The 24463-nt window shown below is 39.6% G+C and overlaps 2 protein-coding genes across 4 annotated transcripts; both read right to left on the bottom strand.

Moving 5' to 3' along the window:
* Window positions 1–4331: 4331 nt before the first annotated feature.
* Window positions 4332–23335, bottom strand: wtip (WT1 interacting protein). 2 transcript variants are annotated; one of them, XM_072464470.1, is made up of 8 exons: window positions 23296–23335; window positions 14620–14721; window positions 10517–10584; window positions 8031–8093; window positions 7805–7935; window positions 7609–7660; window positions 6154–6222; window positions 4332–4924 (listed from the first exon to the last, which is right to left on the bottom strand). In XM_072464470.1, the coding sequence occupies exons 2-8, from the start codon at window positions 14663–14665 to the stop codon at window positions 4772–4774; spliced, it is 582 nt and encodes a 193-aa protein (XP_072320571.1). In that variant the 5' UTR covers window positions 14666–14721; window positions 23296–23335; the 3' UTR covers window positions 4332–4771. The 2 variants fall into 2 exon arrangements, with proteins under 2 accessions (XP_072320571.1, XP_072320570.1); XM_072464469.1 differs by lacking the exon at window positions 23296–23335 and adding an exon at window positions 19470–21275.
* On the bottom strand, window positions 21805–23766 carry sdr42e1 (short chain dehydrogenase/reductase family 42E, member 1). 2 transcript variants are annotated; one of them, XM_072464472.1, is made up of 3 exons: window positions 23691–23766; window positions 23296–23362; window positions 21805–23048 (listed from the first exon to the last, which is right to left on the bottom strand). In XM_072464472.1, the coding sequence occupies exons 2-3, from the start codon at window positions 23358–23360 to the stop codon at window positions 21950–21952; spliced, it is 1164 nt and encodes a 387-aa protein (XP_072320573.1). In that variant the 5' UTR covers window positions 23361–23362; window positions 23691–23766; the 3' UTR covers window positions 21805–21949. The 2 variants fall into 2 exon arrangements, with proteins under 2 accessions (XP_072320573.1, XP_072320572.1); XM_072464471.1 differs by having other exon boundaries at window positions 23546–23700.
* Between the last annotated feature and the right edge of the window lie 697 nt (window positions 23767–24463).

Below are 24463 nucleotides of genomic sequence, written 5' to 3'. Positions count from 1 at the left end.
ACATCCAGCCCTCAGCCCCTGGGGGTTACAGAGGGATCTGGATGACCCCTATACCCCTATGTTAGGCTGTATGTTAGGCTGCATGCCTCTTCCCATCCTTTCCCATTCACATTTGGACTACAATTGCACAATATTCTAGTATTTCATACCTTTGATCGTTTATTTTGTACTTTTCTTCCGTTGGGGTTGCAGGTGAGTATTATTTACCCTATGTTGGCACACCCGACTTTGGACAAAAGCCACTAACAAACATGAAAACATTTGGAGATTCAGTCACACATTCACCTCAAACATGCATGTCTTAATGAGTACTAGGTAAGATATGAAGGATACAGATGTTAACCATAGGGTTGATTATTGAAAGACAGGAGCACAGACATTGATTTATCTTATTTGAATAAAGTGCTCGAAGGGTGTGTTGTATTTAACATGTCACCAATTTATTTGTGAGTTTCATGTCATAATCTGTGTTGTGCTGGAAAGTCACTAATATTTCACTCTGCTGTTTCCTGCAACATGAACTGGCATCTGGAACTCATTCAACACCCCGGTGTAACTGAAATAACAAAACGAAAAGAAAAATACTCCCACATTATTTTCTGAGTTGCTCCGATGAATAATGATCATGGTTAGTCAGCTTGGAGAAACAAAAACTTTTTTGTTGGCTTTATTAGACAGGACAGGGTGAAATGGGGAATGAGAGAGGGGAGGGCATGAGTCAGGATTCATGAGACTGCGGCCGGCTGCACCTGGGGCCACTCGACCACCAGCACACTGGAGATACAACATTTAAGTTCTGTTGTCAAATGAAGACCATCATCACATGATCAACTTATTTATATTGATAAATAGGTTTTAGAATGAACAAACATCTCTCAACAGAAGCTGTCCTTTGATGGGCCGAAAGTAATAGAAAACTTGCTTAGCCTAGAGATGTGAAATAGCAACAGAAAACTGTGGTTCTTATAACTCAGGCCTCAGGTGTTTCGGATGATGCAACAGCAGGAAGACAGGAATGTTAACTGCTATGCTCCGGGATGAACAAATTAATGAAGGGCCGCGTTGGTAACCAAAGAAATACAAATGAGGTAATCCTGTGACAAACTTATAACCTGGCAAGGGTGGAACCGGTGTGCTTTTTAGGGAAGGTGCTCTTTTGTGCTCTGTAACAGAGCTCACCTCACAACCAGTCCCCCCCGGGCTCCTCTACCTCTGTGGCTCGCTGTGTCACTGGGTGGAACCTCTCTAACATAAAGGCTGCTTTGTGCCCCAACTCACCGAGTTGTCAGCCTACACCAGAGAGCAGCTCCGCATACTGAACTCTACTGTTCAGCTCTCAGGATACCTCTGCAGTGGGCAGACTGTAATTCAGTGTGGGCTTCCCACACCCTGCTCCATCTCGCGTCTCCACCATCCCAACTGCATCATCCCTTTGTAGGCCTACTGCAATATACTTTCTGTTATTGACTTAAGGAATCTTTATTTGTCTTGTAGGTCTGGCAAGGAGTTCCACAGGGCTCTACACTTGGAGCCATGTTTTTTTTCTTTTTTAATCATCAGTCATTCCTGAATTTGATACTGGTAGAATACTACAGTAGCCTGTATATTATGAGATGAAAGGAATTCATCAGATTCTTTTAGTATTTTTGAACAGAAGGTTACAATTAAAGGAGGAGGATGGCTTCGGCCTTTCAGCCAGACATGGATAATTACTACTACTACTTCAGTCATTTTCCTTTGTGGATTTTGATATGAAATTCTTGGCTGTAATGTCCAACTATCCAGTTTGCACCCAAGGGGATAATGTGTCACTGGAGATGCAAAAGACTTGCAAATTTATAATTTAATAGCATTCCAAAAGGTAGAGCCACAAGGTCCTTGCTTATTTCGCATGTTCAGTTACAAATGCTGCTTAAGAGGCTTTGAATATCCAGCCAAAGCTTTCAGGACATATTCATAATCCTACCAATATAAATACACATCCATATAAGTCTACTATGCACATCTAGCGATTAAAAAGCACAGATACTTTTGTTTGTAGTTAGCTATAAAACCACTTTATTGAAAAAGCAGATTATGACATCTACAGTTAAATGATACATCCAAATTTTAATACATTAAATAACGTTTTCATGTTTAGATAAATAGATCTAGGTTCTTTTTTATGAACCATCTAGTCAAAATACAGCTATACAAAATACATGACCATTGTGGATGATCGAAGAAGCAGTGCTCTCCTTTCCAAATGGTTTCCAACAAAAAAATAAAACTAGCCATTTCCTGTTCAGGGACATTAGCAGTGTGCTCTAGAAAAAATACAGAATGTGTGACAAAATTCAGCTTTATAGAGGATACACTCTGGTCCCTGCTTCTTGTTTAGAAAAGGCCAGTGTAGTCTTTCAGGTAGCACACATCAGAAGAACTCTACTTACAGGCGCACTATGTAACTTTTCTGGAAGGCACTTCGTCACCTGCTGATTAAAATGGGCTTTGCCTAGAATGTTCCACAGCATAGCATAAAACATATCTTTCATCTACTGAATTATAGGTGTTTTTATTGTTGAAAAATACCTTGACAAATCTGACCTGCAACCTAGCCTGGAGGCATCACCTGTTTGTCTCAATGGAGGGGCACATTTAATGCCATAGTGTGGAACATTCTAGGAAAAGTTATAACCTCTCTGTGGAGGGAAGCAGGTGCTATATCCTACACCAGAAAAGTTGCACAGTGACAGAAGTGATGAGGGTAGAGGTGGGAGATATAGCAAAACATGTATAATCTCAGAATGGTTGTTTGGAGATAAAAAAAAAACAAAATATAAAAAGACCTGGAAAATAAATAAAAAGGGTAATTTGATATTTCGGCACTTTTGTGGTTATGTTTACAGTCCATTCATGTTTTGTGAGATAGTTCAACTTCAACCAAGACATTTACGGGCACATTTTAGCACATTTCTGCCATAATATCGCCTGGAAATTATCATTGGTGTCGTTCAAATTGTTTTGGGACATTTTCATTTTTGTCAATATTGCCCACTCCAGGTGAAGGAATGTCGTAGCCAGGCAACCATTTCCTTGTTGCTTTACAAATACAAGTCAAAAGAGAATAAACTCAGCCATTACATTCAATTAAGCTCGCTGACATACATAAATGCCAGTACTTTCAGGCTGAGATGATCTCTTCCTTGGCCTGTTTCAGTCTAATTCATTTACACATTCAGTAGTACTATCAAGACCTAGCACAAAAGAAAGATGTTTGTGATGGGTTATCATTTAACATTTTTATGCACCAGTTACATGAGTTTAAGAATATTTGACTTGAATGCTGCAGAATGCTGCATTTTAGTAGACATGTTGGAGTAAATTAACTGGAAGTAGAGCTGCCCACCGAATACAGTGAGTGCTTATAGTACCATGGTCCTGCCACACTCACGAGCATACACAGTGTACATATCTTTACAATATTACACATAACTGGAATCGATAGAGGAATGTCCAGCAGATCAGTGCTTATGTTATCTTAACGTTTCCTTCAATTATTTCTTAAAGATGAATCTTGTATTACCAGTCACAATCCTCCAAACTATATTCTTTTTTCAGAGTTTCAAGTTTTTTCCTTCTTGTGTAGTTTATATCTTGCATATTAACACGTACGCTCATTATAAACAAAACAGCATACATCATACATACGTCTACGCTCACACAAAAACCAGCAGGTGATAAGTGGGACTGTCTGGAAACGTGGGTGGAACCAGCCACTACCTTGTGTCACACAGCAGCAAATCAAATGAATGGCAGACTGGAGCCAGACAACACACTTTTTAAGACATGTGAAAAACCAGCATGGAACTGTAGAAAACCAGCATGGAATGGTAGAAAACCAGCATGGAACTGTGAAAAACCAGTATGTAACTGAAAAAACAGTATGCATCTGTGAAAAACCAGTATGTAACTGTGAAAAAACAGTATGTAACTGTGGATGGGGCAGATCTATCCAACTCGTTAGGCGTCAATAACATTGCCATGTTCTCTTTGTAGACCTGTATAAGCATTGTGGTGGTCTCAGTTTGCTCCTACATTTAACTAAAGCTAAAATACTGGCTCTGCTCTGACAGGCCTCTATCACTCTGAATATCAGACAAACTAAAAGAATACGTGTCCTGAAGGGGAACGATATAGTAAACCCCTGTATCACACGATACACATCATTTACAACCTCTTTTCAAGAAGAAACGCATTTCGAAGTCTAAGTCAAGATCTGTATGTGGAAACATATGCAAATATAGTTTATGTATTTATATAAAAAGACAATATGTGCTTCTAGGCATTTCAATAAAAATACTAGTAAGACACACCATGTGAATCTCTCAAGTCTTGTTTAAGACTTTTATGTGGAATGTCAGTCGGTCGTCAGCTTTGTGGCAGAGCGACTTGTGCTACTGTTATTGGGCTTAAGAGCATTATGCTAGCAGTTCATGGTGCTGTTAAAAAGAGCCAGCTCTAAAGGCACAGCACGGTCACCCAGGGCCTGTGTGGTTGTCACAACACTGTTGCACTGTAATATGTGGAAAGGAAAAGAAGGTCTGCCAGAGGGTCAGAAAGCTTGACGTCACCATGGGCCTTTGGGAGAGTCCAAATGATAGACCATGGAGGAATCTGGACCCTTTTCCCAGTCCTATCATGTGACAGCTGAAACTACACCGACTTTAACTGGAAATTGTGTATGTGTGACCCTGGATGAAGATGTTCCATAAGAGCAGCCGCTTGTCCCTCACAGTTCAGTGACATGGAGTGGGTAGGTAGGAGGAGGAGAGCTCAGGACCTTGGACTGCAGCTTCTGGATGTGACAGCTGTGACACAGGAGGTGGCCCTCCAGAGGATAACAGCGGTGGCCCTCCTCATCATTTAGTGCCAGACCACAGTCCTAAAATTGTACAATGACAATAAGAGTCAGTAATGCAGTTTAAAATATATTTCATTTATTAAGATTCATAAGCTTGTTCTTCATTTTTCAAAAACTACTTAATCTAATTTCTGTTAACTATTTCTGGTCTTGGCACATTCTTATTTATTCACATTCGTGTAGTGTAATGTCAGACAGATGAGGATGACTGGAACAAAACATAGAAACACAACATTTGTTTTCACAATAAATAATTCTTCACAATAGTGAAGTCAAAAAATGTGAAACTATTTTTTGCAACCTAGAACATTATGTTACATACTGAAATCACAGCAACAATGTAATTATAGTGTGATGCAGCATGGACATGTAGGTGTTTTGAGACATTTTTGGAAATAAGAAAGTGTAGTGTGTAGAGAAAATTGAGAAGAGTAGTTCCTAATAATGTGCTAAGAATAGCTATTTTCATTATAGTTGAAAGACTCTTAAAGTCTGCACTCATTATGCAGGTTTTCTGCCGGGGGTCTCTCACCTGCTTGTCTCATGAAAATGACATTGCTTTGCCGGGAATATTCCACAAAATAGTATTATCAATCTTACATTTATTCATTTACAAAAAGGTTTTACTCAGAAAACAATCTGTTCCAATGTAACATAAATGCAGAGTGAGAATGAGAGGAGAACGCGGCGTGTCTGTTAAAAGTAGGGAGCTCTCACGTAGTAAGAGTGAAAATATAAATTACAATTGTTTTTTAAATAATTAATCTACTTCAACCATAAAAACTAATAATGCTTGGTAATTTATTTATTTTTATTTATTTGTAAAAATAATAATAATACAAATTTAAAGCTATTATTCATTTTTCATATGCCCTGTGATCCTCAAATCAGGACTACCCAGACTATCATGTTTCATGAATTGTGTAAAGCTGTAATAGATCACTGAAGTACAGGGACAAGTGCGTGGTTTAATACAAAGTTCAGTTATGCGGCAAATGGTGGAATGTGCCTTTGTCACTGAGTAACAACATTCTGTTGATTTTCACTAGAGACTTCAACAGTGATATACCTCTTCCAGAGACATTACATACATTGTGTATCAAAATGTTGACCAAGAAACAGAGACACAAACAACTCAGTGAAACATTTAAGAACGTGGACTTCATGTGGATTTCAGGCCACTGTTATTGAAAAATGTGATGATGTGACTCATGGGTAATAAAAAGCTGTAGGTGAAAGAAAAGACTTACCTCACAGTGATAGCACTCCACATGGTAGTCCCTGTCCATCGAGACCACTCGAATAGTCTCCTCAGAGCCCTGGCAACACCGCCACACAAACAAACAAACAAACAAACAAACATACATCGTGTTATATTTGATCTGATGATGTGATAGAACTAAATACAACTCAAATAATTTATCTTGAAAGAAAAAAGGAGAGAAAATTAAAAGCCAATTCCTTCTTCATAAAAAGTCAGAAGTTCATTCTTGAAGCTGCGTTTTTTTGGCCATTTCATAATTCAAGAGACGCGCTGCCATAAAGCAGACAACTGTTTCTATGCTGAGACCGAGGAGGAGTTGGGACTTGAACCACCGACCCTTCCACCTGTTCATCTACTGTACATAGACGCTAGAGCAAAGCTCAGCCTTATTGTTGCTTTCACAAATGCACAGTTTCACATTACGGTACGGAAACGTTGCAAGCATGTATTTAAATCTATCCAACTAGTCCTAGCTCTCACAAACACAAACATCGGTGTCACATTATTTATTCTCACATACAGATATATTCGGCCGCGTTTTTAGAACAGCTGCATCGGTCGGCAAAGTGAAACAAGTCTTAGCGCCTTATGCTTAGAAGCAGACAGCACGCAGCAATCTGATTGTGGCACTTTACTTTTACAATAATACTCCAAACTAATTTACCCACTCAAACTAATTTACTCACTCAAAAGTACCGTATTTTCCGCACTATAAGGCGCACTTAAAAGCCTTTAATTTTCTCAAAAACAACAACAGTGCACCTTATAATCCAGTGCGCCCTATATATTGATTAATTCTGGTTGTGATTACTGACCTCGAAGCAATTTTGCGTAGTACATATTTTGTTTCGCTTAATGCGCCTTATATATGAAAAATGATTGACTCATGTTTCCTCTGAATAAAGACATGGCTTGATGGCGCTACATGGTCCGTGATGAAGTAAAACAGAAACACAGCATGGAGCGAGGATTAGTCGCTGGAAGCTCAACAACCTGAGTGAGAGGTGAGTTTTGTAGGGCCACTTTGCTGCGCAACCGTCTCGTTGAGGTTGTTGAAGAATAGATTTGAGATACTTAAAGTCAACTGGTTTCACAATATTTTGATGACATTATGCGAATTAATCAGGGTGCATTCGTGCACTGTTTTTGTTGTCAGTTGTGGGTCAAATTTGGTTAATTCAGCAAGAACAGTAGAGGGCAGTACTGTAGCAATTACCATGTCAAACAGCGCCACACAAATAATAACGTTTTTAAATGATTGTGTTTAAAAGTGTTCAGTCTGAACAAAGTAATAAAACGTTCACTGTTAGTCGTTCAGTATCAATAATGTGTGTTCTGCAAGAACAATTACATCACGTTGTTCTAACAACACATTTTTTCTGTCTTATGAAGTATGAATTGGCCTTAATTGGTGGCTACAAAGTATTATTGTAGGTGTTACCTTGGCTGGAAGAATAGGCTGGTTGCAGGAGGCACACTTGGGCGCAAAAACTCTGTGTTAAAAAGGATTTCATATTACACATTACTTTAAGGGCATTATCTGATAGTTAAAAAGTACCAGTAAAAACATTTCATAAATATATTAGAAGGAAGTTTGTGACTGTGAAAGTCCTTAAGGACTAGTACGTTGTACTTACGTATGATAGTCTTTGACACAGTAGATGTTGTTCTCCACATCTACGGTGAATGGGACGCCATCTAGACCCTCTTTACACACTACACATCGGAAACAGCCAGGGTGGTAGGACTTCCCCAAAGCTTGAAGGATCTACTCAACACAAATATAAGAATGTTCCATGTGACATTGTGAGCGAATATACAATAATAAAACTAAAAGTATCACAATGCGTTGCCCATATTTACCATTTCCATGATGAGGTGACCACATACAAAGCACTTCTCAGCCGTCTGCTGGAAACCAGAGTACTGTAGGAAGAGAGGCAGAATAACTGTATCTTTCCTGCCAAAGCCCTTGCTGTGTCTCATAAGTCTTTTTTAATCATATAAAGGATTATCTTATTTTATACTCTAAAACAAAAAAGGGCAAATAATAAAAAGGTAACCATCTATAGCTCCAATCCAAGTAATGCTATAACTGATATATTTATTCATACATAAACAATGAGGTTTGAGAAAAGGTGTGAGTACATTTGACCAGTGAGCACTGCTTGCAAGGAAAAATAAAAGATTTATTACTCTTTGGCGTGGTCTTGACTCTTGTTTGGTTGTTGTGCAGCAGTATGTAGCCATTTTTTTAATTTAACCAATGAGATTTGAAAAGTTCACCCTGGCCCCAGAGGGGACCGTCATGTAGAGGTGGGCGTTATGCCACTATCACTCTTTTTCAGAACATTAGCAGTTAGCATGTTACTAAGAGCTGACTGCTGCTCCTTTCAGAGTTCATACTGTAATGTGACAATATTCCACGGCCCTACCCTATTGTGCATGTCCCTGAGGAAACCTACATAAGCACGGGGAGAACATGCAAACTCTGGACATAAAAGCCCCTTCTGGGATTTAAACCCAAGAATTATAGCAGCACAACTGCGAAAATGCATGTCTTTACTTTTTTCAGCCTAATTTTTGTCAGTGGAGTTTTTGCTCAATTACCTTCACAGGGCAAAATGAAAAGGTTTCTCGTTGATGCAACAACTGTTTTTTATTTACTGGTATTTAAATGTTGTGACCTACAAAGTCTTTGACAAAAGCCTGTCATAGAGAATAAGAGTCAATATGTAAAGATCATGGCAATTTCTAGTACAAAAGTTCAAATATTAAATTTCCTACTCCACAGTGACAATTTGAAGACTTCAAATGATGTAGAGTTATGGAATCTGGTTCAATAGGTTATTGCAAAAATAATAGGTGACCAGTCATAAGTGAGTACTCCAAAATGTTATTGTGATAAGAAGAACTCAACTGATGATTCATAAAATGAATTTATGTAGTTGGTTTGTCATTCTTGTGAGAGAAGAATAAGGCTATAGTGTTTTGAGGGTTGAATTGCATATTAAAACGCTCTGCTCATTCTGAAATGGCTTATAGGCTTTGGTTGGCTTTCTGGATCAGAGCCTTGATGTTGGGCATCATCAGCATACACCACACCTCCTGATATAGTTTAGAGCTGGAGTGTCATTAATAAACAACTAGAAAAGGGTTGGTGATAAAGGTGATCCCTGTGGAGCCATCTTTGAGTGCTTGTTTAGGTGAAATAGTATTATAATATCCGATTTTTAAGGACTGTGATCTGCCACTTAGATAATTGGAAAATAATCTGTCTAGATTTCCTCTTATATATATATATACGGTACATAGTTTGCGGGCAGCTTCAAAGTCTAGGAAAATTGCACAACTTGATTGTTTTGCCACACGGCTCAGGTGACTAGGTATTTGTGATGTAAGTGCACGTCCTGGTCCTTGGTTGAATGGCCAGTTAGAAAACCATATTGGGGGTCTTAAATTAGAGAGTTGAACATCAGAAAAGACAGCAATTTCTTATTAAGAATGGTTTCCTGTGCCTGAACTATGTTATTCAGTAGGTATATGTTGGTAATGATTTGATGTATCTATTTATTTAAGGAAAAGGTAGAACAATACATTATTAATATACATAACATACATAAATACACACACACACACATTTCTGGTGCTACAAAAGCAATGATAGTAGTGGGGACTTAGGGTTAGCGTATAAGTATGCCAATAATACGACTTAAATGTTTTTTTAGCTGTAAATAGGCTGTGTCCTTATGCAGTAAGTTGTTGGATGGTGGACAACAATACATTTTGCTCAAAAACATCTTATTTAAGGAGAGAAAGGTAATTAGTTCAACTTATGTATGATCACAAAGTCTGTATCAGCAATAAATGAGCATAGCTGAAGTGTCACTGTCTATCTGCTTTTCTACAACTGTTTAGTTTGATTTTAATTGATTGATCAGATGTCAAGTACAAACTAAATATGTAGCAGAGTTGTAGACTTTTACATGTGTTATTATATTCTAGCAGATCTTTCACATTTAGTTGCGTTTTTCACTCTTACAGGAGAAAATGTCCTTACTCACCATTGACTGTTTTTTGCAACTCACTGCTAAAATTAAGAATGCTGTAATGTCATCAGCATAACTAGCCCTGCTGTTCCACTGTAACTGAAGAGTACATTTCCAAATTACTTAAAGTTTATGGAGTCATGCTTAAGTGTACTATACATAAACAGCTACTACTGTATTGAGTCATTGCAGTAGCTGTGATTGGTTTGGTCAAATGTTATGTCAAAGGTCTAAATGCATCTTCAGTTGTTTAGAACGCTCATACGCAAAACAAAAGACAATTTTGAAAAAGCAACTTACCAGAAAATCTTCCTCGCAATAGACCTTGCCATTGACATTGTAGAAAGCTTTACCTCGCAGGCGCCGTCCTGAAACAAACATGGAAGGAGTTATCATCAAATTACCTTCACTTTTTTGTGTGCTGATACCTTTTGATGGTACCCAGTCTTAGTTCTGATGGGCACACTACAGACAGAAATACCCTTCCCTATCAAAGTATATTCATTTAAGACTACAAATGCTTAAATTGGGAAAGGCCTGATCCAGTTTTAAAGTAATGCTCTTAGCTTAGCACACGAATATCATAAATCTTGTGGATAAGTCAGATTTAATTGTCATCCCAACCTCGTTGCCAATTAAATTTATGAATGTCCTGCCATGCTAAAGACAAGAGCTCATCTCCTCCTCTCTTTAACTTAAAATGTATGTCATTGCTGTATTTCACGGACCCAAGTGTCACAATGCTGGGAAATGGCAATACATTAACACCCACATAAATGGCTGGAACAGCCCAGGAATGCTGCCCACACAATGGGTGAGACTTTTAAGACTTTGAGACAGAGAAGCAATTAGCATTTAGCTAGTGCTGTGCAGCGAGACAAGCACAAACTTTAGAAGTTGTCTAATGGTGGACACAATGTTCAGAGCGGTAAATAGAAGAGGAGCCCAGCACAAGTGAGGAGGTGAGTGCAGCAGCAGAGGAGGTCTCCTGGACGCTCGTCTATGGCCTTTGCTCTGGGCTTTGGGCTCTGAAAGGTGAACACAATGGCCTGGGCGCTCATGACCGTGTGCAGCGCTGCTTGGGGAGCGAGCCGACTGCGCAAACGAGGACATTCTTTCTGCCTGAGGTCACTAGCTGGTCCCATTCAACCCCCCCCACACCTCTCCAGCACCCACTTTCCGCCCATTCCTCTCAGCCACGGAGGGACAGAAGGAGGGAGGGATCCTTTGTATTTTTGTCAGTCCTGCAAAAAGCCTACACCTCCACAAGCACGGCCCTCCTTTGCCATCACTCGTGTATGTGACTTCGTCTGTCTCCAAAATCAAACGCAACTCCTCACGCAGTATAACAGTGTTGAAAGCTAGATTCTAGGACTTCTCTTTCAAACAAACAAGTTTGACATATCAATAGAAAGTGGAAGGATAGTCAGTAAAGTCAATAAATATCTAAAGATAACCATATTTATATTTATGGAAAGCATCACAATTAAAACCTGACTTGCATCAAGAAACACACACATGCTGGAGCAACCGTAGTATCTTACCAGCACTGGGTGTCAGGACTGGGAAATCTTGAGGGTCCAAAAAGTGTTGTAAATGTGATTGTTATTGGTTATTTTAATGCACAAAATTGTGCTGGACTTCTACAATATATGTATTTAAGGTGCACTACGCAACTTTTCTGGAGGAGGTCCTACCAATAATTGCTTTACCTAAAATTGCATTCCATTGCATGGCATTTAAATTTATCTATCTGCATTTATTCTAAGTTACTTAGAGGTGCCTTCTTTCTATGAGCAGGGTTGCCTCTTCCCAGGATTTGTTACTTGACCTGGTGGCATCACCTGCATGTCTCCATAGATGTCATGCTGTGGAACATTCCAGAGCAAGCTAAGCATGAGACAAGCAGGTGGCGCACTTTCCACCAGGCAGTTGCATGGTGCACTTAGTTCCTTGGCCTTACATCCATTTTTATTACACAATCAGGGTAAAAAAGGCTTCTACATTGACTCTAATCTTTGTTGCAGTGCCTCCCCATGTAAATCCCTAATAATTTGTTTTACAGAGACTCAGGAGTCAAAACTGAGGGAGATTGAGTAAATGAAAGAGAATATTCTGCCAGGCCAGTCAAGACAATGCGCTTCTCTTATCCTTTACTAAAGGCATGTAGTCTGGGCACCGGCCTGGCCTCATCTCCCAGAGTTCAGACGGTGTGAATAACAAACAGATTAGCCAATCAGAGAATACATGGTTTGTTTGCATCAAAACAAACATGCTTCGAATTTAAGAAAAAAAATACAAAAGAACCACCAACCAGACTTCTGCTTATTTAATCAGCAACTGCCTGAATGGAAACACGGAACTACATTTAAAGAACATGATTAGAAGAGGAACTATAGTTCTTGTCATGATTGTGACAGGAGGAAGAAGATGCACTGGTTTAACAACTGTTTATCTACACTTGCATGTACATTCCATATATGAATCTGCATCAGGGCTACTCTGTGACAAGCAATTCTAGTAAACTTTGGGACTGTCTGATGAGAGCCTTTTCCATTAGTGCAACAAAACACCCAAAATAAATATCAGTTTATTTTTTGGCTGAAATCCAATGCAAAACAAAGCTTGATTTGCAGGTGCTGCTCAATACTGCTCAATCAGGTGAGTATTGGCCGATACTAATCCATCAGCGCATCCCAGGGAAAAAATTTACAAAATGCTGGTGAAAATTGGAGATTCCCATTTGCAGAATATTTACCCATGTCCCACAGCATGATTAAAACGTACATCTCAGGTTTATTTAAAAACAAAACATTTGTTTGAGTTTGCTCACAAATCAACTCAACTATTCTATTAACCCTAACCGCACTGCGCTGTGCAGACATGGCCTGAACCCAGAAGCCTATGGAAAAGTGCCTATTGAGTTCCTCTGAGGAAGGCCAGCTGAAGTGGAGGGGGTAGTTTTTTTTGCATTCTTGGCCATTTTACGAAAAAGGGTGCAACCATGGGAGTAAGCCAAGAGAGGGCTCAATTATGCATGGTTAAACAAAGCCCAAGGCTACCAGAGAGCCATGTCTCAGCAAACTTAGCCAGACTCTGCAGTCTTGGACCCTACAGGACAATACACCAGGGCCACATTGACTCGCTAGATTCATTTACCGGTAGTTAGATTTAGTTATCCTTTAAATTATTCACTTTTAATGCACAGCATGAAAAATTGCCATAGGACTGACTAGGACTGCAAAGTGACTTCATCAAGTCCAGGGCAAATTTCCCTCCGGGCAAATAAAGCAATCTTGATCTTGAAGCACAGTGAGAGGACCAATACTGTCATTTCATTAGGGCTGCAACTAACAATAATCAATTGGGCTGGCAATTATTCTTTTGATTAACCGATTAGATGTTTAGAACGCAAAAGTCACGTGATGAAAATATTTGTACTAAATTTGATCCAGATGAACCGAAAGCCCATACATTTAAAATCAAAAGAGTGTTTTCATCAAATACACTCACATTTCCCACATAATTTTCAAGCAACTGTCTATGTCTCAATTTGAGTCATAAAACACATTTTCTCAGCTCATGGAATGTTTTGGAACCGATGTATAGAAAAGTTATCAATTATTAAATTATTAAATTGGATGACTGAATTAATGGTTAATTAACTGCGATTAATCGATTAACTTAATGCAGCCCTACATTTCATACGTTTTCTGTGGGGTTTATTCTAGGCTGTACTAAAAAAAAATATTATTTTTCTGAGGACAAGTCACCAGCAATAATGTATGATATTCATGAAACTAAAGTGAATAAACAAGTAGTCAATGGAAAGTTTATATGACAAGTTATAATCCACCTTTATCAGGTTAGAAACAAACTCGAGAACTTCAGCAACTGGACACTATTGGCATCTGGCCCCTCTTTCTTCAGACACAATAAATGGAAGTATGCTGCTCCGGTTACATGTAAATTATAGGTAGTTTATCCAGTGCCGGCGGGGGTGGGGTGGTGGATCACTATCCATGTATGTAACACATATGAATGGACACATCCCGACTAAAAATCTTTCTCTAGACATCTTCCTCTTGTTTGTCCATGAGGAAACAGAAGAAGGGGCTGGAGTCGGGTGACTGGGGCATTTAAAACTGACACAATCCACACTTTGACCTCATGAGCAGATTTAATTACACTCTTATAAAGCTGTGTACCTAATTTTTGCACACTGATAACAAATGATACATTCTAAATCAAAAAACAGATAGTGGTATCTTGATACAGAGCCGGGAAACAAGCATGATGTTTTTTACTTAAGGATGTGGAATTACAAATCACTGCTTTAACATTACTTCTTTTCAGAGATGGCTGGAGTATAATCTAAATAACATAAGTAAATTTGAACTTACCGCAGGAGCAGCAGGTGAAGCAATTTGTGTGGTACAAATTGCCCATGGCCTGGCACGCTTGGCTCGCTCCATACACACCCTTATCACACTTCACACAGATTCCTGTTAAAGGCATAAAGTACAGTTATCAGAACAAAAGACAATTCTAATCCTTGACTTCTTCCAATATATGCTCAACAGCTGCACAAAAATGTGTTGTGCTCATTCCTCTAAAACTCAACAGTGCAAAATGTCTGATATAAACTACATAGTGGTAGAATGAAGTTATGTTTCACAATATGGTTCATTTAGAAAATGGTTTGCTGGGATTATCCAGATTTAGGTTTATTGTGTAATTGGCTATGTTTGCATCTGCACCAAACTCTGATCATTATCTGATTTCTGGAGTTATCAGATATTGAAACATCGCGTGAACACAAACAGTTACATCAGATGTGAGAAGAAAAGGTCAAATTATTGCACAAAATTAAAGGAAACCTTTTAAAAGATTGAAAGTGTCATTTTAAAGTTAATTATACTTTGTCTTCCAAATACAGTTAACAGTGTCACCAGGTGTTTATTATCAGATTTATCTTCATGTAAACACACACCACACATCAGATCTACGGTAATTATTATTATTAAATGTACCCGAAATTGGTCTTCAGATTCTGATTTGATTTGAATAAACTTTTTTGAAGCAATAACGTCAAAATCGTTGGAAGGAATTATCAGCTTGAGAGCCAAAAACACCAAAGACAACATCAACTACTTTTCCATTATGTGCAATGTTTTTTGTAATGAAGAATAAATCATCATTACTATTGTTACCAGAAAAAGCTATATTTGATTTGAACAGATTTACCTCATATCACGTTTATAACATTTGAAATACAAAAACAGAAGGAGCTCTCTGTCATGTCAGACAGAGCTCTGGGACAAAGTATTAAGCTCTGGGACAAAGTATTAAGCTCTGGGTTATAAATAACCAACTTATTATATATATAAAAAACTTTAAGTGTCTCGCACTGATGTCTTGTTACGTAAAAGCTTTATGTGTATTTTTAAAATATACATAAACAACACCGAGCAACATAAGTATAAGAGAGTCGAGCATAAACTGGAATAGTAATATAATTATGAATAGGCTAAAGCATTTTAGAAATACTGAATAAGTATTAAGTTTTAATAGTACAGCAGGACATATTAAAAGATTTAAAAATAATAATGATGACGTTAAATTAAAAATGATGTGATACTTGTGAAAAAATACACAGAATTTTTGTAGAAATTATTTGTTTAAAAAAAAATTGGGGTATTTTGGACAGGACAGAAAAAATGTCAATTACCTACATATATATTTATTTCTTTGATTGGGAAAGTTACAGTGCATATATGCCAGATTATAGCAAAAGTGCTATCTGTCCCGTGATATCGATAGGGCTGCTCAATTATGGAAAATAAAATTATGATAAACTCAAAATTTAAAATGTAACACAGTTGATCACAATTATTTGCTTGGAGAGAACGTGGCTAAAATGAAGAGAACAAAAAGATGAAATTAAAGTAAGTGACGTATTTCACAGAAAAAAAATATTATTAAAATACTTCTAATGGATTTTGAGGTTATTGTTAAGACAATATCTACTATAAAACAAATGCAAAAAGACCGTTTGTAACAAGGACAGAGGCAATATTAAATGAAAATGCCAAAAATGAATACAAGAAATAAAAAATGTATTTTAAAAATATCACTGTACAATAAAAATTAAGATAGTTTCACTGTTTGACGAATATTTTTTTTAATTATTGACTAGTGAAGACCACTAAAATAACAACTCTAAAGGAACAATCCATGAGGAACTTTTCCACTCAAGGAAATATATAATGATATGTACACATTAAATACACTTTAAGTTAATGTTGATGACCTTGAGTACACATTTTAGTAATCGATTAGAGCACTAATCATAATTATAATAGAAATGTGATTAATTACCCACATATGCAAGGGCTTGCACATACTATGACATTGACAACCTCTGTGGGGTCACATTCCACAGAGAATCCAGGGTCAAAGCCTGGGTGGGGTGAGTCCAGGGTCATGGTGCCTAGAGGGCACAAGATCTCACAAGATCTCAATGGGGAGCAGCCAAGAAGCCCCACTCTAGCATCCACTTGGATTTAGACAAAACAGTGTGTTTAGGTGTAGGGAACCACAGGTGACGCTGTGGCCTGAGAATAATAAAATGTTTATTTTATATTTATAACACTTTCTTATTTGACTTTGCTTTGTCTATTATGTTGGTTTTAGAATTATCAACCTTGTTTTTACTTTATACAGTGAGAAAGGTTGCCTCGCCACTGCTCTCAATATGGAGGTTTACAGTTTGAAAATAATTGTCTACATTATGTAACTAAGTACCAGAAAAGGTTTTTTAAAAAAGTAGTCCAAAACATGCATAAATGTAAAGCACATTTTATATGGCTGATTTTGACACATTAACTTTATTTTGTCATGGTTTGATTCTGTAAAGCTAGTCACAAACTTGAGGAATAGATAAGATAAGATAAGATAAGATATTCCTTTATTGTCCCACATGAGGAAATTTCATTGATGCAACGCAGGTAGATACAGAGGTAGATACAGAGGAAAGTTAAGGTCTTAATAATCGTGAATAATTGTGTAACACTGTGTTATTTTTTCTCACAATAATAGTAGCACTAAAATAGGATCTTGTTACATCCCTGAGCATTATAATACAGACTACCGCATCATAATTCTGGGCAGGTGATCAGACTTGACCCCCACCAACTACGTCTGGCCTGCTGGCCCGGACCGTGTGCCAAGTGTCTGGAACTGGCCGACACCCCACTGGCTAGGTAATGAGGGGCTTTCTGGGGGGTTTGGGCAGTGGTGGAGGGGACATAGTGATGGCCAGTGGAGGGTGTGTATGACAATTGTACTGCATTTGATTGAGTCAAGTCCACATGGAAAATGAAACCACTGCGATGATGTTGGTCATTTTGAGATTGTGTGTGATTGTGTCTATTGTCTTTTTTTGTGGGTCTTCAGGCCCATTGTTTGTCAAACATGAATTTCTCCATAAGGAAAAACAAACATCTAGTTTTCAGGATACACTGTTTTGCTACGTCTGCTTACAGGCCTCTCTGACACTATCCATACATCTGAAGTAGACCTCTTGAAATGGCGAGACAGTCACTACTTACAACGTAAACTAAATGAAAGAAGTTGTAGTGGACCCTTGGGCCCTTGGGCAGTAGGAGCCCATGATAAGCTGTACTTACATGAACAAGTCTCAACGTATCTAGGGGTTCAATTCAAATGGCTGAGCAAATGAGTCGAGTGTGTAGCCAAAATGACAGCAGCGATTCTAAATTCTTAAACAATTAAGGATGTTCGTAATCAGACAACATTTTATGCTGACCTTGTATAGAGCCAGTATTGAGTTTATGCAAAATATACTGCACAAAACTGGCAGGTAAGATCATGAGTGTGTCCACTTTGACCGCTCCATGGATCATCTTTGAGCTGTCAGTTATGAGACAAGCTCTGGAGACCAGTGGAGATCCCTCTCATGTCCTCAACAATTAGTATGAGCTCAACCAATCTGGAAGGAGGTACAGAATCTCCTTATGTTAAAGCAACAGGTATAAAAATGTGTTAATTCCCAGTCTATTAAGTCAATGATGGATAATGGACTGTGTGCACTGTGTTGAGTGAGTGACCTGAACATTGATTATGTAATATGTGTTCTGTGAGTATTTTGTATCTCTCGTGTCCTGTCTAAATAGAGTAGTCACTGTGTAACCCCGGCACGCACTAGTGCACGCAGCCCAAAATACAGCTTTGGCGGTTATATTAAGTGTTGCTATGGAAACAGGCTGCTCCCATTGGATTGTCCTTATGGTCTCTTCTTACTTCCTCAACCTTTACTCCATTATCTCTGGCACTTAATCATGCCTCACTCACCTGCCCCTCATCCACTGCTGCCTCTCTCCGGGCGAGTGCAGTTACCAAACAGCCCACTAGTCTGTCAATCTACCAGTAATCGCCATTACCAATCCAGCAGAATGCAGGAAAGTAGGGTTGTATGTAATAGAAATGAAGACAACTTTAATTCTTCATAATGGGTTGTGGTTTAGACGGGATGCACTGAAGGCAAGCACACTAGTATCAAAACATGTCAATACTTGTTTAGAATGATATATTTACTGTTAATAATTATAAATAAAACTAGAGCCATTGCTAGAGTCTCTCTCTCTCTCTCTCTCTCTCTCTCTCTCTCTCTCTCTCTCTCTCTCTCTCTCTCTCTCTCTCTCTCTCTCTCTCTCTCTCTCTCTCTCTCTCACAAAAGTCTAAAGAATAAAGTCTAAAGAATAAAGTCTAAAGAATAAAGTCTAAAGAATAAAGCCTAAAGAATAAAGCCTAAAAAATTACGCAGAAACTCGCGGTAATGCAACACTCGGATGCCAACCGCCATAAAACAACAACAACAACAACAACATAATGCCCCATTTATTTCACTGGGGAAAAAGTACTAATACTTTTGAAAATACTGCCAAAAGTACGAGTTGTTCAAATGTCAAAAGTAATACCACACGTACTACTGTGAAAGCGATGCAATGAGGTATAACTTGTTGAAATCGGTTGAAGCATTAAGGAGTTGAAACTGGCTAAATGGAAAATATAATAATAAATCGAATATACGCAAACACTGCCTGTGTTGTGCATAAGGTAAGGAGCGTGGAATATGAAATAAATCAAAAACATTCAAGCCTTCAATAATAATAATAAACTCAGAGTAATCTACAGGCTCACAAAGACCTCTTCCAAAACAATTACGTACCAAAATATTCCTTTTTTATGTGCATTTCCAACTCCATCTCCAGCTCCAGTGTGAGCGCCTCCAGCCGCTTCTCCGCCTGACTGGGCCCGTTCTCCCTGCTGGGGGTCACCTGATATGGCAGCTTCACCCTCTGACCCGTGGACTTTGAGCTGTAAGTGACCACTGAGGATGAGCAGCCAATCGGGTCCCCGGGGCCACAGGACAGCTGCTGCACATCTGGAACCATGTGTCCCTGCGGGTGAGGCACGCGGCTCTGAACGCCACTCGAGTCCCCGTAATCCTGTAGGAGCGTGTCCTCCTGCAAACCGGTGCCCAGCATGGATGAGCGGGGCGAGGGCATTTGCAGGTCCGGGTAGGTGCTCATTGACCCCCTCGAGCTGCGGGAACTCCTGGAGCTCTGGCTGGAGATGCTGGAGCGGGGACTGGCCACACAGTTCACAGAGGGTCCTGGCCGGGTGGTCCCGTCCTGACTGCACATACTGGACCGCGGGCTGGCCAGCGGCGGCGCGTGTGAAATGCCCCCGTCCAAATCGTGGTTGAGCATGGGCCCAAAGCGGGAGTCAGAGTAGCTGGACCTGGGGCTGGTGGTGAACGAGTACTGGCTGGCGGTGCTGGACCGGGGGCTGGTGTGCCGCTGGTCGTAGCCCATGCTTATCCCACTGGTGCGGTTACTACTGGGCTTACTGCAACAGTCACAGCTGTTGACACTGGCCCGTGGGCTAGACTGTTTACTCGTGTCGCTGGCGCTGCTCGCATAGCTAGACCTCGGGCTAATTATGCCGTTGCCCTCGCACTGGATGAGACTGGACCGGGGACTCGTGTACCTGTCCTGGCCCGGGACCACCAGACTCGTGCGGGGACTGCTAATGCTTGACCTGGGACTGGCGTGTTTGCTTTGTTCCTGAGAGGACAGAGAAGACGCCAGACTGGATCGCGGGCTGGCGGCGTTGTACTTGCACTCGTGATTGTTCGTGATGCACACGCTGTTGCACCTGTTGCTAGACACTGCCGCGGGTTTGTAGAGTGAGACGCCGTCATAAGAGGAGCCGGTGCTGTACCTGTGGCCCAGCACCTCCATAGAGTACCTCCGGTGCCTCTCGCCCGTGTAACACGGCAGGGCCACTTCGGATTGGGTGCAACAGCCCTCTTCTCCGTACACCGTGTCTCTCTGAGGCGCACAGAAATCCGCGGGCACGGCCCGGTTGCAGTTGACCGGTCGCACCGGAGCCGCAGTGTACACTTTACTGCCACAGGTAAAATTCTCCACTGTGTGATGTTGCTGGAGCAGCACAGATGCTCCGTTCAGTGGAGCACTTTTATGCTCCACAGTTGGAGCAGGGAAGTCCAAGTCTCTCCTCGTAGTGTACATCCCATCATTGTATGCATCATACAGGGAAAGGTCCTCCATCAGATTAGTGGCCCGTAGTCCTAAATCTTCCTGGTAGTGCTCCATGTTGAACCTCCAAAGCTAGAAACAAGTTGTGAGCTCCGATGTCCAACAAGCTAGCACCGCGCGCCGCGCTGCGTTTCACATGGAAATCAAAACAAAACGCAGAGGTACAGCCGCTGCTCATTTAAGGAAAGCCGCCTGTTTTCACATAGCTCCTTGGTCGTACACATCGTCTTCATTTGCTCAGCAACGTCCAGTGGGAAAAAAAACAAACTCTTTCTTGCCGTTTCAGCCGACAGGGATACGTTTGTCAACTTCGGTTTTTGTTAAGTTGAAAGGTCTTTACAGTCAACGGCGCGCTGCGCGGAGGAATTTCTCCTTATTAGTTTTTGCAACAATTTCATTTTTCCCAAGGTTTGCGTCAGAAGTAAGTCAGGTATATACACACGCATTGTCAGTAACCACATTGTACATGTTTAGAAATAATAAAGGCGCATAAAACACAAATAAACGTGCTTTCATTGAAGGGACTTTTTTGTGTGTCAGGAATGTGAGGATGGAGACGCGGTGTGCTGCGCCTCTGTGGAATGTGGTTAATGCTGCAAAGAAACAATGATTGGGACCAACTCAGCAAGGGGCTGCCGCTTTAAAAAGACAAGACTTTAGGAAATAAAAGGGGAATTCTGCATTCATCCAGTCAGACTAAATGACATACAAAGCACGCATCACCTGGTACAACTCCTTCAGTTTGTTCACCTTTTGTAACAGATACATATAGATGAGAGTGAGACAGCCCCCTCTGTAACACCCTCCTTATCACACATTATCATTGTATGGATTATTAACAGAGTAGTATTAGGTTATTATGAATCAATACCATTGTAATTTAATGTTAGTAGCCCAAGCAAGATGCACCAATCTGACACAATTAGTATAGTATTTTTATTCATAGTTTATAATAGCCAATACATGCATACAAAATGCATTATATGGACATGGAATCACATTGTGAATGTATAGAGTACATTTTGTGTAATATTCAAATCAATTTAGTGTAGCATACAAAAAGCAACACAATGTTAAATACTATTCAAGTACCAGCTACTGGAAGAAAGGACAGGATCACAGCAGCAAATGCAGACACAAATAAAAAGTTTATCAAAAATTGGCAAGCTCCAGAGCTTTGAACCTTTCTCCCGTGGCCTTGACTTTTGAACCAAGAGACAACTTCATCAAGGTCATACTTCTGCGGCTTATAACCTAATTCTGACATAGCTTTGGCCATGCTGAAGTAATGTGTAACACCTGTTTTATACACTTCTGTACGTGTCAGAAGGGGTTGGAAGTTATAGAAAGGGCCAATTACATAATGAAGAATTTCTAAAAGAAATGCAATGTAGTAAATCAGAGTCACTGGCAGACGCACTTTTGGAAAAGAGTATCCTAATCCCTCAACAAGCGGTCTAAAAAATTCAAAATTGTTGACAGGTTGGCCATCAGAGATAAAGTAGGCTTTACCAGCAGAGAGATGGTGTTTTTCTGCAGTTAGAGCCTCTGCGGCCAATATATGTGCTGACACCAAGTTATCCACATGAACAAACTCCACGAGGCTGGTAGGTTTCCCATAAACAAACCTGAAAATCCCCTTCTCAATGTAACTCACAATCCTAGGTAAGTGCCTCTGCTCACCTGGCCCGTAAATGCCAGCGGGTCTTAATGCACAGGTTCTTAGCACCCCAGAATCATCTGGCAACACTGTTCCATTGGCTTTTAACACAGCCATTTCAGCCAGGGACTTGGTTCGGGAGTAGTGGTCTGGATGAAGATGGAGAGGAAGATAAGGAAGACTTTCATCTCCATTTACTATTTCTTGGCCGCCAAACACCACGTTGAATGTACTTGTGTACACCAGTCTTGAGACCCCATGCTCTGAGCAAGCCTTTAGGATATTTTCTGTGCCTTGAATATTCACCGCTTCAATTAATTGCCAATTAAGTTGTTCCCTGCCTGACATGCCATAGGAAGCAATGTGAAACACACAATCCACATTTATGACAGCTTTCTCAACGTGTGCATAGTTTCTCACATCACCTTGCACAAATGTAACATTTTTTGGCAGTTCTTGGCGGGGTGGTGCTGTGTCAAACAGAGTAACCCTGGCCCCCTTTTCCTGGAGGGTGGATGCTAATCTGCAGGGTTAAACACAATTTACATCAACAAACAATTCGTTAAAGCCAACAAAAACATAACATTTTAAGTAAAAGCTGCAAGATTTTATTGTTAATACAAGCAAACTCAGACAGCTCAGTTTCAATTAAAAAAAAAAAAAAAAAACTTGTATTAACCTGAACTCAAAATTAGTGCGACAGCGTCACTTTGTGGACGGTTCTTGCAACTGATGTTGATTGTGCAAGCATTAAAATATATATAACCTACCGGAAACCGAAGTATCCACATCCACCAGTTATCAACGCCGAACAAGAAGGCTCCATATTAATCATCTCTGAAATGAACACAAAATACTTTTAAACTTTGCGGCAACGACAGATGATCACATTAGCATGCAAGCTAAACTAGAACCATAGTATACATTTAACCAGTCAATTATTCTTTCGCTGTCAACTCTATTACATAAGGCAATCTGCAGAAGTGGATACTAATGATCCAATAGTGTTAGACCTCTCACCGAGTTTTGTCCTCGTAGCCTCAGTAAAGTCAATATTGAGTAGTTCTTATAAAAACGACAAATAACCGAGCAAACGCCACAAAACTCACAGAATCTTATTCAATATTTCCAACTTAACCAAGAGTTCACATTTATGTAACGCTACCTTGTAAATTTGGCGCACGTTGAGCATAGACTCGTGCGTCTGAAGCACGGAGGCGGCAGCGAAGCAGAAACCGGAAGTAGACCTATTTATTATTACATATATACATACATACATTTTTACCTTTAATTACTAAGGTACATTTTAGTAGAAAAACACTTTTATTACGGTTGTAATTACTGCTTTATGTAGCCAAGTCAATTGTAAAAAGCTGAACCAATGGAAAATGTATAGTATGTTTTACTTTGAAAGATTTCTTTGATAAATAATTTATTTTTCCGGTGACCATTGCTTTTTATCTACACCATTTGTACATGAAATAATATAGGCCAATAGTGTTGGAGGCAAAGTAAGAGGGGTAGTGAAAATATTAATTATTAAAAGAAGTTAAATAGCTCCTTCTGGTGGTGAAGAACAACTTTGTAACGGAGACTTTTCCGGCCACTTTCACAGGGAAAAGATCATCGAGGACGTTGCATCAAATCTAGGTGCGAACACATTTTCTACTACAATACTAACACTTTATAGCCTCTTAACATGATTTTTTTTTGCAAATAACGTGCTAACATGGATTTAATTCTACTGTGCTACTCCAGTTGTTTAATTGGAATACAAATTTATCAAATAGTCTACATAGCTACTGTTAGTTACAGACTCAGCAGGCCTGACTTTAATTTTAATTAATGTTTGTTAAAATATAAATCCGTGAGTAAGAATTTAGTGATGTATTTGCTGTGCGTCCACCGTCCCGCTCTCAAAATGTGTATTTTCTCTTT

Source organism: Eucyclogobius newberryi, unplaced genomic scaffold (assembly GCF_026437365.1).
Source record: "Eucyclogobius newberryi isolate DKJ021-1_F unplaced genomic scaffold, fEucNew1.0.hap1 SCAF_5, whole genome shotgun sequence".
Taxonomy (NCBI): Eukaryota; Metazoa; Chordata; class Actinopteri; order Gobiiformes; family Gobiidae; genus Eucyclogobius; species Eucyclogobius newberryi.
Note: the sequence above shows the minus strand (reverse complement) of the source record. Positions and strands in the feature narration are given on the sequence as shown.